This window comes from Ictidomys tridecemlineatus, chromosome 2 (assembly GCF_052094955.1).
Source record: "Ictidomys tridecemlineatus isolate mIctTri1 chromosome 2, mIctTri1.hap1, whole genome shotgun sequence".
NCBI lineage: Eukaryota > Metazoa > Chordata > Mammalia > Rodentia > Sciuridae > Ictidomys > Ictidomys tridecemlineatus.
Window position 1 is genome coordinate 81,228,416 of NC_135478.1, and position 13,468 is coordinate 81,241,883.

At 45.5% G+C, this 13,468-nt stretch overlaps 1 protein-coding gene across 2 annotated transcripts in view; it reads left to right on the forward strand.

Moving 5' to 3' along the window:
* Positions 1-13,468, forward strand: part of Gcn1 (GCN1 activator of EIF2AK4) — a 66,966-nt gene that overhangs the window by 18,945 nt on the left and 34,553 nt on the right. For both annotated transcript variants that reach the window (XM_005336818.5, XM_040289406.2), the window contains exons 14-26: positions 108-281; positions 2,664-2,816; positions 4,486-4,578; positions 6,141-6,216; positions 6,361-6,520; positions 7,757-7,946; positions 8,044-8,168; positions 8,973-9,151; positions 9,449-9,542; positions 10,720-10,833; positions 10,952-11,150; positions 12,214-12,369; positions 12,757-12,938. In XM_005336818.5, coding sequence (XP_005336875.2) covers positions 108-281; positions 2,664-2,816; positions 4,486-4,578; positions 6,141-6,216; positions 6,361-6,520; positions 7,757-7,946; positions 8,044-8,168; positions 8,973-9,151; positions 9,449-9,542; positions 10,720-10,833; positions 10,952-11,150; positions 12,214-12,369; positions 12,757-12,938 — 1,895 coding nt within the window. The remainder of the gene's footprint in view (positions 1-107; positions 282-2,663; positions 2,817-4,485; positions 4,579-6,140; positions 6,217-6,360; positions 6,521-7,756; positions 7,947-8,043; positions 8,169-8,972; positions 9,152-9,448; positions 9,543-10,719; positions 10,834-10,951; positions 11,151-12,213; positions 12,370-12,756; positions 12,939-13,468) is intronic.

Sequence of the window (13,468 nt, forward strand, 5' to 3'; positions counted from 1 at the left end):
TTGCTTCCTCCCCTTAGTATTCTGCTGGCTTGCTTTCCTGTGTGGCTTGCAGTGATTTGACATGGTTGTAACATATCAGACTCTTGAGACTTTGTTTCTTTCTCTAGTTCATGAAGGTACTTTGGTACATGCTGTCTCTGTCCTGGCTCTCTGGTGTAATCGGTTCACTACGGAAGTACCTAAGAAGCTCATCGACTGGTTCAAGAAAGCTTTCAGCCTTAAAACTTCCACCTCTGCAGTGCGGCATGCCTACCTGCAGTGTATGTTGGCCTCCTTCCGAGGTAAGATGCTGCCCGTGGGCCAGAGTCCAGGCCTCCTGCATAGGGGTGACTGAGTCTTCAGGGTATTATCACCATCCTAGGCTTTCCCTGGTGGTTCAGTTTGTTCTGTATCATTTCCTCCTGTGCCTTTGGATCTCTTGGTCATCTATAAATCCAGAATCAGAGCCCAGTCTTCACAACTCCTGGCTCCTCCCCTTATCAGACTTTCAAGTCCAGAGGTTTATTCTGAGAGAACTCATATTCAGAACTTGTCATGGCAATGTCTGAGATCATGGAGAAAGATCATAAGACTGATTTAAAAGGTTCATCTTCACGTAAACTTTACTCTAGCTCACCCTTTAGTGATGTCATGGGCATCCATTCTGTCCCAAGCAGACTTAGGAGAAAGTTGTAAGTTGTGTAGGAGCTTGATCCACAATCAATCTATCTAATGATGATTTGTGTCTCTGAGATAGGCTTGTATTTTAAAAAAAAAAAAATTTGTACTTGTAGATGGACAGAATGCCTTTATTTGTTTGTTTTTAATGTGGTGCTGAGGATTGAACCCAGTGCCTCACACATGCTAGGCAAGTGCTTTGACTCTAAGCCACGGCCCCAGCCCAAGCTTGTATTTTTTAAATTATTTTTTTATCTTTTGTTATTAGGGGTGCTTTACCACTGAACTACATCCTCAGCTCTTTTTATTTTTTATTTTGAGAAAGGGTATCACTAAGTTGTTGAGCTTGACCTTGAACTTGTGATCCTCCTGCCTTAGCCTACATGCTGGGATTACAAGTGTGCACCACAGCACTCAACATAGGCTTGTGTTTCTTTTAAATTATGTTCATTTTAAATTTATAATGAGTTGTGTTTAAAGAAGTATCTAAGAGATTCTGGAACCTCCCTTAGAGAGAAGATACTTTTCTGTGAAAATGTGTCTGGACTGATGAGCTTTTATCCACACATCTCTTTTTTTTTTTTTTTTTTTTTTTTTTTAGAGAGAGAGAGAGGGAGAAGGGGAGAGAGAGAGAGAGAGAGAGAATTTTTTTAATATTTATTTTTTAGTTATCGGCGGACATAACATCTTTGTTTGTATGTGGTGCTGAGGATCGAACCCGGGCCACATGCATGCCAGGCGAGCGCGCTACCGCTTGAGCCACATCCCCAGCCCATCCACACATCTCTTAATGATTAGTGAAAAAGAATGTGACAGAAGAGATTTAACTCATCTCCTGTGGTGGTTTGTGAGGTTTATGCAAAGCCACAGATAATGCTGATTGAAGTCATAGATTCCTGTGGATGTCAATGTGAAATTAATACATTGTCAGTTACCTTAGGGATATAATGGGCTCATATTCTTACGTGTATAAAGTATATTTTTAAATATCAGTTTGCATTTTTGCTGTATTGATCAGCCTTGATTTTTAGATTGACTTGTTGATGGTAGAGACTGACTTGGTTTAACCTTGTCTCTTCAGCTTGAGTTACTTCTGCAAGTAAACATAGGACTGTGGATGTAGCTTAGTGGTAGAGCACTTGACCAACATGTGCGAGATCCTGGGTTCGATCCTCATCCTGCAAATAAACATTAGAATCATTAAATTAAATTAAAATCATTAGAATAATCATTTTTTTGATTCAAATGCATGATATTATAATGGTTTTACTATGACATGTTCTGATGTACTCAGCTAGTAATATGAAAACATAAATTTAGCTATAGTTTGAATTGGCTTTTTCCTTTTTAAAAAATGGGTTTAATTTATAGATCAGCAGACTAATTCTGGTTTTAGAATTTGGATCCAGGGGTCATCTGGTATAGGAAGAGCACCAGACAGAAACTGATAGGTTTGAAGTTGGTGCTGGCTCTGTGTCAACTGGCTGTGTGACTTTGGGCAATTCACTTAACCTCTGTTCCAAATCCATCGGGTGAATGGCTGGATAGTTGGATTAATAAGGATCTTTCTATGTCTAAATTTGTGGTTATAAAGTTTGAAATGAGCTCAGATTCTAATTCCAATTGTCTGTAATGTTGGATTTTGGTGGGGTGGGTAGTACTCGTCCATTTCTTTAGAGATATTTGACAAAATCCCCCCCCCCCCCCCCGCAGTACTGGGGATTGAACCCAGGGGTGCTTTACTGCTGAACTACATCTCTAGCCCTTTTTATATTTTACTTTTTGAGGTAATGTATTGCTGAGTTGTTAAAGCTGACCTCAAACTTGCAATCCTCCTGTATCAGCCTCCTGAGTCTCTGGGATTATACTCAGCTAGATACTTGACAAATTAACCGAAGGGTTTTAAGTCATCAGGCCTACACCTTGGTGGATAACTCCTTTCTCAAGTGATCTTGTCAGCTCTGGAGGTCAGGATGTTCCTTAAAGTGTATGTCCTCTCTCCATAGGTGACACGCTGTTGCAGGCCCTGGACTTGCTATCCTTGCTCATCCAGACAGTGGAGAAGGCAGCCTCCCAGAGCACTCAGGTTCTGACAGTCACTGAAGGCGCTGCTGCAGCCTTATTACTCTCAAAGCTTTCGGTGGCTGACTCACAGGCTGGTAAGGGTCCAGAGATGTCCAGACTCTTTTAGTGTCCTTGGGATGAGTGCCTTGATGTTTAGGATCATCTCATCAGTTGTAGGGCTGCTTGTCACCTGCAAGAGTGGGAATACAGCCAGGGGACTTTGTCACTGTTCTCCTTTGCTCTGGGACATGATTTGTAGATAATGCCCAGAATGACCTGCTTATTATTGACTTTTTTTGTCTTACCTTCTTATATAGTCATTGGGTAAAATATTCAAAAAGTACAGAAGTGTATAATGTGAAAGTTTCTCTATATCCTTTTCTTCCAGCCACCGTTTCTCCCTTTGGACAACATTGCCAGTTTTATGTCCAGATATAGTCAATGTGTAATGAAACATGCTGGGTGACATACCGTATACATCATATTATATCCTGAGCTTATCTTGTAAATAATTCCAAATCAGAAAGACAAAAAGATGCTCCTCATTCTTTTTTTTTTTTTTTTTTTTTTTTGTGGCTACCTAGTTTTTCATGTCTTGTTTTCTCCCCTCCCCGCCCCCGCCCAGTACTGGGGATTGAACCCAGGGCCTCACGCATGCTAGGCAGGTGCTTTTCCACTGAACTACATCCCCAGCCTATGTTCCATGCTTTCTTTAGTCCACCTTTATATTTGATTTCTATCCCTTAATCAGCTTAAAGGAGGGAAGATTTATTTTGGCTTACAATTTTGGAGGTTTTAGTCCATGGTTGGTTGATCTGTTGCTTTTGCCTATGGTGAGACAATTATATTATGGCAGAGAGCAAAGCTTATGTGTACAACAAAGCTGCTCACCTCAAGGTAGCCAGGAAGCAAAGAAGGGATAGAGGAGATCCGGGGACCCAATATCTCCTTGAAGAGCATGCGCTCAGTTGCCTAACTTACTTCCACTATGAGGGATAGTGAAATCTCCTGAAGGTTCCGTCATCTCCCAATAACACTCCAGATCCAAACTATAGCAACCTGTCATTCTGTACGTGCACATGCCTGAACTTGTTTCTGTGGTGAGAAATGGAATTCAGCTCTCTTGATATGTTATTGGGTGCCCACTGGGTGTATGCCCAGACCTTGGGCTACCTGGAGGATGCAGAGATGAACATGACCTCTCTTCTGCAAATGTTACGGTGCTTATTACTGTATAGCAGGAGCAGGGAGATGCAAAAATACCTGTGTAGTTTAACACAATATGTGGCATTAGAGCAATTTTGAAGGAGAGATTGCTTTTAATTTAAGGGATGGGTGTTGGAAAATCCTTCAGAAAGTGGAAACATTTGAACTAGAGCCCCAAGGGCCTGGAAAGATTTTATTCTCTCATGAGGGAATGACCATGTGTGAGTCCAAACAACCCCAGTCAAGGTTGGGCAGGGAAAGCCACAACGTGTGAACTTCATCAAGTATTCCAGCTTGGTATCTGGGTAGGTGGAATTTCAGATGATAAGCAGCTCGCCCTGGCTTCTGTGGGCAGCAGAGAACCACTGAAGGCTTTCGTACAGAAAGCAGTGCCAGAAGAACTGAGGTTAGTCCTCAGAACAGGAGAGCAGTGAGCCTAGGAGTAATTCACCCCCGTTAGGTCCTTTACAGATCCTGTTCGGCAGCTTCAGAATGGAGGGGCCCCGTCCTGGGGAATATGGTGCACTGCATTATGGGATGACTATTGGTTTCTTGCAGAGGCCAAACTGAACAGTTTTTGGCAACTGGTTGTGGATGAGAAGAAGCAGATTTTTACTTCTGAGAAATTCCTGCTCATGGCTTCCGAGGATGGTGAGTTATTTGGAGATCTCTCAGTGTGTCTTCAGAGAGTATCCTTCCCTGACCACTTGTTTGGCCAGTCAGCTCTGCAGAAACCTAGACTAGAGCAATCAGATCTACAGCTTTGACTGTGGTTGGAATGAACTCATTCCTGTAGGGAGTGTCAGGCTCAGGAAGTAGGGGGACTTTGGTAAATTGTGGAGACATAGCAGTCAGTGATGCTTGTGGAGCTGGGATATTAGCTGTAATTATAGCTGATTGGGTAATTGGTGCTGTCTCGAGTTATGTTAAGAGCAGCTGAGAAGCTCTAGTGGAGTGTGGCAGGCTCTACTCCCCCACCAGGAGACACAGAAAGAAACTACTAGTTTCTATCCTGGCAGAAAAGGAACAGTTGATCTCTAAATGTATATGTAAAATTCTAGGTCGCCTTAAGAGGAGTCTGCCACTAATTAGTGATTTGAAAAATCTTTTGACTCACAAATCACAACATCCTATAAATGAGCTACAACTATTAGTCACTTCCCGGCTTTAAAAAAAAATTAGTTAGCTTTTGATTTGATGGTGTATTCATATAATTCAAAAATAAAAGACAAAGAGGTCTACACTGAAAATCATACCCCTGCTTGGATCTTGGGCTACTCTCTTCTCCTGGCCATCAGTCACCAGTGTTATCAGGTGCTTTTTTTTTTTTAATTCCCAAACATTTTTTATTAGTTGTAGTTGGACACAATACATTTATTTATTTTTATGTGGTGCTAAGGATCGAACCCAGCGCCTGCATGTGCTAGGCGAGCATTCTACAGCTGAGCCACAACCCCCAGCCCCATCAGGTGCTTTTGTGTCCTTGGTATTTTATAAATACACAAGTAAATAACTTTATATGCTAGTTCTCTATTTTCTTTTACACAAATGGTAGTCTGCCTGCTGTATACACTGTGTATCCTGGGCTTGGAAATGAGTTCATGTCCAATATATAATCAGCATTCTTGTTCTTTTTTAGAACTGCATGGTAGGGCTTGGTAGAATGCTTGCATGGGATGCACAGGGCCCTGGGTTTAATCCCTAGCACCCTAAACAAAACAAAACAAAACACAGAAAACCCCAAACTGCATAGTAAATCTATCTATCTATTTATTTATTTTTTAGTACTAGGGATTGAACGGTGGGGGGAGGGTGGCGCTTAATCACCAAGTTACATCCCCAGAACTTTTTTATATTTTATTTAGAGACAGTCTTCACTAAGTTGTTTAGGACTTTGCTAAGTTGCTGAGGCTGGTTTTGAATTTGCAATCCTTTTGCCTCTGCCTTCTGAGCTGCTGGTATTACAGTCATGTGCCACTGCATTTGGCTAGTAATTTTTAATTATTGAAAAAAGGGTATACTTTTCCACATTCTAAAATGCACTTGTCTATAATAAGCAAAAAAAAAAAAAAGAAATATAAATGAGCTATAATTTCACATCCAGTGATAATCACGTTTACATTTTGGTGTTAATTTTCCAGTTCTTTTTGAGTGCATATATGCATATGTGTGTACACATGCCTGTTTTAAAAACTGTTTCTTGTCTATTTCAGCCCTGTGTACTGTGTTGCATTTGACAGAGAGACTTTTCCTTGATCACCCACATAGACTCACCGGCAACAAAGTTCAGTATGTGAAGCTTTGCTTATCTTGTCCCTTTGGCCAAACAAGGCAAACCCTGGCAGGAGTCTGAGAAGTGGGGTGTATAAGAGGGCTGGCTGTAGAAAACCCTGCTCCTTGACCTCTCAGAACCATCTGCCCCTTTGCTTGCAGGCAGTACCACCGTGCCCTGGTGGCGGTACTCCTGAGCCGCACCTGGCATGTCCGCAGGCAGGCTCAGCAGACAGTTCGGAAGCTGCTGTCCTCTCTTGGGGGCTTTAAGCTGGCCTACGGACTCCTGGAGGAGCTGAAGGCTGTCCTTAGTTCTCATAAGGTGAGGACATCTGGACCCTGGAATTGGGCCACTTGAACCCACTCAGCCAACCCTGCTTATGCCCTGGGGTTTTGGCTGGGCGACTCCTGGGCTGTTGTCTCACTCAGATTCTGTGTGATGCTAGAACCTTCTATCCTGCCCCCAAGCTCTGGTAACGTCTTTGAACTTCTTTTTCTTTTCAGAGTCTCTTCTTTCCCTTCCCATGTCTCCACTTATTTGGGATTAAACTCAAGGGTGCTCTACGTATGAGCTATATCCTTAGCCCTTTAAGTTTATTTTTAGTTTTTATTTTGAGGCCGGGTCTTGCTCAGTTGCTAAGGCTGACCTCGAACTTGGCAGTCCTCCTGCCTCAGCCTACCAAGTTGCTGGGATCAGAGGTGTGGGCCTCGTGCCTAGTCCATGCCTTTTTTTTTTTCCTGTGATGTTGAGGATTGAACTCAGGGTTTTCCACATATTGGGCAAGTACTCTACGACTGAGCTACATCCCCAGTCTCCTATCCCTTTTTCCCCCCTTAGCCCTTTAAAAAAATTTTAATTTTTGGATAGCGTCTTGCTAGATTTCCCAGAATGGCCTTGAATTTATGCTTTCATGCTTTGGCCTCCTGAGTAGCTGGGATTACAGGTGTGTGCTGCTATTTCCAGCTTTCTTCATGCCTTTAAACATGCAGCTCTACCTTTTTCTCTTTGGATGTTTTCACCTTTATGCTTTTAAAGCACTTAATAATTTTTAAAGCATTTTTTACCCATTTTCCCTTTGATTTTTCACAGTACCTATCAAGGCAGTTGGGATTAATAACTCTTGTTTTGTATGAACTCTCCAGGGTTCCAGGAGCTGAAATGATATGCCTGGGTCTCCTAGCCAGTGAGAGGAAGACTTCTTTAGGGGAGACCCCAAGGGCCTGACTCCTATTGCATGCTCTTTATCTGTGCTTCACTGCTTTTCTCCCTAAGCTTGTTGGAGGCATGTGGGTGGTCTTACGCCAGGTCTCCTGAACTAATTTTCATTTTCTTTTTCTGAAGGCTTTTTAGGTGCATATCACAGGTGCTTTACCTTTCCAGGCACAGCTCACAGCCTGAAGTTTCCAGAGAAAGAAGCTGGGCATCAGTTCCCACTCCATCAGGGACCCCAGAGAACAATAGGAGTGAGAGGCGTGGTGTCCCTGGCATATTGTATCCTGGATGCCAGGCCTGCACAGGTCTCTGAGCAGTAGGGACTTACATGTTGTCTCCACACAGGTGCTGCCCTCAGAGGCTCTGGTGACTGATGCTGGGGAGGTGACTGAGATGGGAAAGGCCTATGTGCCTCCACGGGTCCTGCAGGAGGCTCTGTGTGTCATTTCTGGTGTGCCAGGGCTTGAGGGTGACATCACTAACACTGAACAGCTGGCCCGGGAGATGCTGATCATCTCCCACCACCCATCCTTAGGTCTGTGGCCATGGTTGGTATGGGAGAGATAGGGGCTCTGTTGGGCAGGTTGAGAATAGGCTGGGCAGAAAGCTTCAAAGAGCCCTGTCCCCTTCAGTGGCAGTACAGTCTGGACTCTGGCCAGCACTTCTCGCCAAGATGAAGATTGACCCTGAAGCCTTCATCACCAGGCACCTAGATCAGATCATTCCCAGGATCACCACACAGAGTCCCCTGAACCAGGTGATGCATGCATGAGCTGGTTCTGGCCTGAGGTTGGAGATGGGGGATGGACTTCCCTTCTATGGTGCAAGAAAAAGAGGGCTCAAAGAAACAAGAGGAGTAGTAGTGAAATATGGGCTTGAGCTCTTGGTTATATGTTCCAGAAAATGCAAACTGGTTTAAGCAGAAAGAGGGACTTAATGTTTCATATACCTGCACAGTCCAAGGATGTGACTAACTTGCTACAGGGACTCAGCAATGGTACCTTGGTACTCAGGTACCATTGGATGGCGTGGGTGTTGTGTTTCTCACTTTGATCCATCTGTCTCTTACCTCTGCTTTCTATGCTGTAAAATCCACTCTCAGTTTTTCTTTTTCTGGTAGCAAAAGAACTAGTTCCAGACTTCTTGTCCCTCTGATGGCTCCAGTGGGAAAAGCATGTCTTTTCTGGTAATGTCAACTGGCATGGGGTCTCATTGCCTCCAGTAGATCTGATGGAGGTCCTGTGCTCATCCCCAAGCTTGTCTTTCTGGTCTGGGTCATGTGCCTACCTCTAGAAAGGGTGAGCACAGCTCCACCTGGTCTATGTAGATTCAGAATGTGAAAAAATTGTATCCCCAGGGTCAGACTATTACTCTGCTGTTACCAGACTGAGGGGTAAATGCTAGCTGAGTAAGGCAGGTACTACAGTCACCTGCTCTGGTGGACAGTGCTCAGAAAGAAAAAGCAGTGGCAAGAAGAAAGGGAGCCAACTGCCAGAGAATGTAAGCATGGCAGGACCCTCCTCTCATGCCAGCTCTGACTATGTCTATATCTGTCCTTCAGTCTTCCATGAATGCCATGGGTTCCCTTTCCATCCTGTCCCCGGACCGGGTCCTCCCGCAGCTCATCAGCACCATCACAGCCTCTGTGCAGAACCCTGCACTACGCCTGGTGACAAGGGAAGAGTTTGCCATCATGCAGACCCCTGCTGGGGAGCTATATGATAAATCCATCATCCAGAGGTGAGCGAGCTATGCTGTGGGTTCAATCGCCTTTCTACTCCAACTCCTAGTTTTCTTGCTAGGAAACGTTATGGAGATACCACTTCCTTTGTGGGGTTATTGTGAGGAGCAAATAAAACCTACTCATTCATTGGGCAAAAATCTGCTGTATTCCAGATCTGGCACTTAGGCCTTGGATACCAGAGTGTATGTAACCTCTGGTGCTGTCCTGGCACACAGTACCTGGGATTGCATGGCTGGCAGGAGGCTGAAGGGACTAGCGACTCTTTTGTGCTGACTTATACCTCTCTGTTTTAGTGCCCAGCAGGACAGCATAAAAAAAGCCAACATGAAGCGAGAGAACAAAGCTTACTCTTTCAAGGAGCAGATCATTGAGCTGGAGCTGAAGGAGGTAAGTCTAGGAGGCACTTCAGTGTGGCTGCTGAAACTGAGCTTGGTGGTCTCTGTCTGCTGGCTGTCTCTACTGCACATAGACTGTTCCCTGGATCATCCTCCAGGCTCATTGCACACTCCCCACTTGTCCTAGCCAGCTTCTTCTGCCCCGCCCCCCCCAAAGAAAATGTGTTAGTTTCTCACCTGTTTCTGTAAAGGCTGGATCCTGTCTTGAGCCCTACCAGCAGGCACAGGTCTGTCCAGTGGAACCTGTGGGGAGTCCTGGTCGATTGGCACATTCAGTTTTGAATAGCTGGTTCTGGTGTGAACAGTGTACACGTGTCACCCTCACCTGTCTCGACTGTGCTTTGCCCACAGTCTTTTGTAGGCTGAGTTCTTTTCATCTTTCGTATCTCAGCCCACCTGGGCCTTTCTCAGGGAGGCCACCTCCTACCCCGCCCTCTATCCACCTAGCTGTGGTGTAGGCCCTGCTCTCTTCCCAGTTTACATCAGACTCACTTCTTTCATAATATTTCTCATGCTCCACGGGCCTTTTGTCTAGTATTTGTTCATTTGTTTCTTATCTGCCTTCACCTGCAGATTGTGAGCTCCACAAGGGCAGGGACTTCATCTCTTGCCCCTGGTATCCCTAGCATCCGGAACAGTGCCTGGGGCATGATGTCAGTGCTCACTAAGTACTTGCTGAAAGAGGGAGTGATTTCTCTGCCTTGTCATCTCTGGCTACCTGAGCGGCTTTGTCCAGGCTTCAGTTTATGCTGTGGGAGAGCTGCTGTTGGCAGGATCTGGGCCCAAAGGGAGGCTGAAGTTTTGAATCTAAAGCCATGTGGTCATCAGAATTGGCTTTGGAATACATTGAGGGACCTTTTATTTCTTTATCATATCAGAAGTCCTCCTTGCCTTTGTTAGCAGAGAATCCAGTTTCAAAACAAAAAAAAAAAAAGTAAAAAGAAAGAAAAGGAAAAAACCTGCTTCTCTACCCCTGTTTTAATTATGGAAACATCAAGAGACTGTCGATGTTATAGGGGTGAGGGAGGCTGCATGATGGGCTCCGGGGCTCCAGTCACAGACGTGGAGCTGTCCTGGTGTTCTCTATGGAAGCAGGTTTGCCGTCCCCTGATAGGGAGGCAGGTCTGTTCCCTGGAGATGGAATTGGTTTGCTAACCCTGACCCTTCAGGAGATAAAGAAGAAGAAAGGTATAAAAGAGGAGGTGCAGCTGACTAGCAAGCAGAAGGAGATGCTGCAGGCCCAGCTGGACAAGGAGGCACAGATCCGGAGGCGGCTGCAGGAGGTAAGTGGCTGCCACCACCACACACCATGACAGGAGGGTGCTGGGCAGCCCAGGCCCATTCCTTGCTGTCCCCCACTGGAGCCTTTCTGACCTGCCATCCTGGTTACTCTACTTGCAGCTGGATGGGGAGCTGGAGGCAGCGCTAGGACTGCTGGACACCATCCTGGTCAAGAACCCGTCTGGTCTGACCCAGTATATTCCTGTGTTGGTTGACTCTTTCCTGCCCTTGCTGAAATCTCCCCTGGCTGCTCCCAGGATCAAGAACCCCTTCCTGTCCTTGGCTGCCTGTGTCATGCCCCCTAGGCTCAAGGCTTTGGGTTAGTCCTTGTTTGCTGGCTATGGGGATAAGCCCAGCAATTTGGGAGGGGGCTGGGGATGCCCCCTAGTGGTTGTGATGAGGCATGTGATGACCTATGCTGCTGAATTTTGTTTCCACATGGAATCCACAGTGAATCCTCAAATTGGATATGTTTACCTCCTCTTTACTCTCAGGATCAAGTTGTAGAGCCTGGCCAGTATCTCATCTTTCTGTAGGAGTTTAAAACTAGGAAGTCAGACGTTCAGTGGTAGTAAGGTTGGTTTGGTACAATGTGTCCAGTCATTGCAGCTCAGAGCTTCTGAACAGCTATGTGTCAGTAGTGATCAGAGATTCCCTGTTACCTTTAGACTTTTTTCTTTCTTTCTTTTTCTTTCTTCTTTCTTCTTCTTCTTCTTTTTTTTTTTTTTTTTTTTTATGAGGTGCTGGCCTTGTGCATGCAAGGTAAGCACTGTAGCAACTGAGCTATATCCCCAGCCCACCTTTAGCTTTCTGTTAGCTCTGCTCTGAAGAAACAAAGACCAGAGAGGGTAGCTTGGAATTATGGTGGCCTAACTTTATGGGTTGTTTACTGACCTTAAGCAGATTTCTTTCCTACCTTAAAAGGGATGGTCCCATGGGTGAGGCTGAAATCTGTGGATTGTTCTGAGTGGAAAAGTTCATTGGTTGTATGGAAGCTGTCAGAAGCATCACCTGGCTGACAGGGCTTACTACATAGAAGGTGGTAGCCCCATGTGGCTTGAGTTTTACTCTTGGCTGAATAACTCTTGCTCATGCTTCTCTCAGCACATTTAGAATTTCTCTACTGTCAGAAGGGCAGCTCCTTGCTGACCTATTTATCCTGTGTCACTGTCAGAAAGATTAAATGAGAAATTAGGTTGGAGACATTTTGGTGTGCTGTAGTCTGGCTGGGCACAAATCACGAGCCATGGCGTTATCAGCATTGGTGAAGCAGAAGAGCTTATTAATTCAGAGGGAAGAAGTGTTTCTGCTCTGGGTCCCTTGTTTGTGCCAGGGCCAGATGCTGTCTTTGTGTGGGCTAGTCCTGCTGGGTCTCTTTGCAGGCACTTTGGTGAGCCACGTGACTCTGCGCATGCTGAAGCCAGAATGTGCTCTGGATAAGTCCTGGTGCCAGGAAGAGCTATCAGTGGCTGTGAAGAGGGCGGTGACACTGCTGCATGTCCACACTATCACCAGCAGGGTGGGCAAGGGTGAGCCAGGTAAGGGATGACATGGAACCCAGGGCTTAGGGCAGTGTGATCTGGTGTGGGGAATTCTATAGGAGCCATGGCAGTGTCACTGGGGCTTCCTGAGTCTTGGCCCTGAGTGAGTCTTCCCTCCTCAGCCTTGATTTCCTCATGTGAAAAATGAGGGATTGGACTAGGTGGAGGATTTCAAAGTCCAATCCTGGTGTTCTGTGAGTCTTTGTGACCCTTTTGAGGGTTTACTTTGGCATCTGCTTCTCTGTTCATTGGCTTTAGTCCTGAGCTGCCAGCCACTATCCCTGCTGTATGCAGGCATTAGGAGGGTCTCCAAGCTTTCCCCTGCCCCCCTGCCCTGCCGTGCCCTGTCCACAGGATCATCCTGTCTGCTACTTTCTCTGGCAGATGCTGCACCCTTATCTGCACCAGCCTTCTCCTTGGTCTTCCCGTTGCTGAAAATGGTGCTGACCGAGATGCCCCGCCACAGTGAAGAGGAGGAGGAGCGGATGGCTCAGATTCTTCAGATCCTTACTGTCCATGCCCAGCTGAGGGCCTCACCTAGCACCCCACCTGGACGTGTGGACGAGGTTGGCAGGGAGCTCTGTTCTCCCCTTGTTTTGAGAGGCTTTATCCCGGGAAGGTGCTTGTGATACTTCTTGACCCATGAATAGTTTTGGTGGGAAAGTAGAGAGCATGTGTTTGTATTTACACAGCCACATACATGGTGTGACGGGCTTGCTGTTTCTTTTGTGACTCTGGATTTCTGTCTTATGTCAGTGTGTACAGACCTACTTTATTGATTTTACTGACTCTGTGAGATCATATGCTATACACGCATCATGCTTAACTTTTCACTTATTGATAGGTTATTTTAAGTTTTTTCCTGTTTTGAGCAGCACTGTGATGTGTATGTGTATATATGCCCAGTACAACCAATGTGAGCATTTCTTTTCTTTTTTGGGGGGACTATGGGGGTTTGAACTAAGGGGCACTTGACCACTGAACCACATCCCCAGCCCTATTTTGTATTTTAGTTATAGACAGGGTCTCACTGAATTGCTTAGTGCCTTGCTTTTTGCTGAGGCTGGCTTTGAACTCAAAATCCTCCTATCTTAGC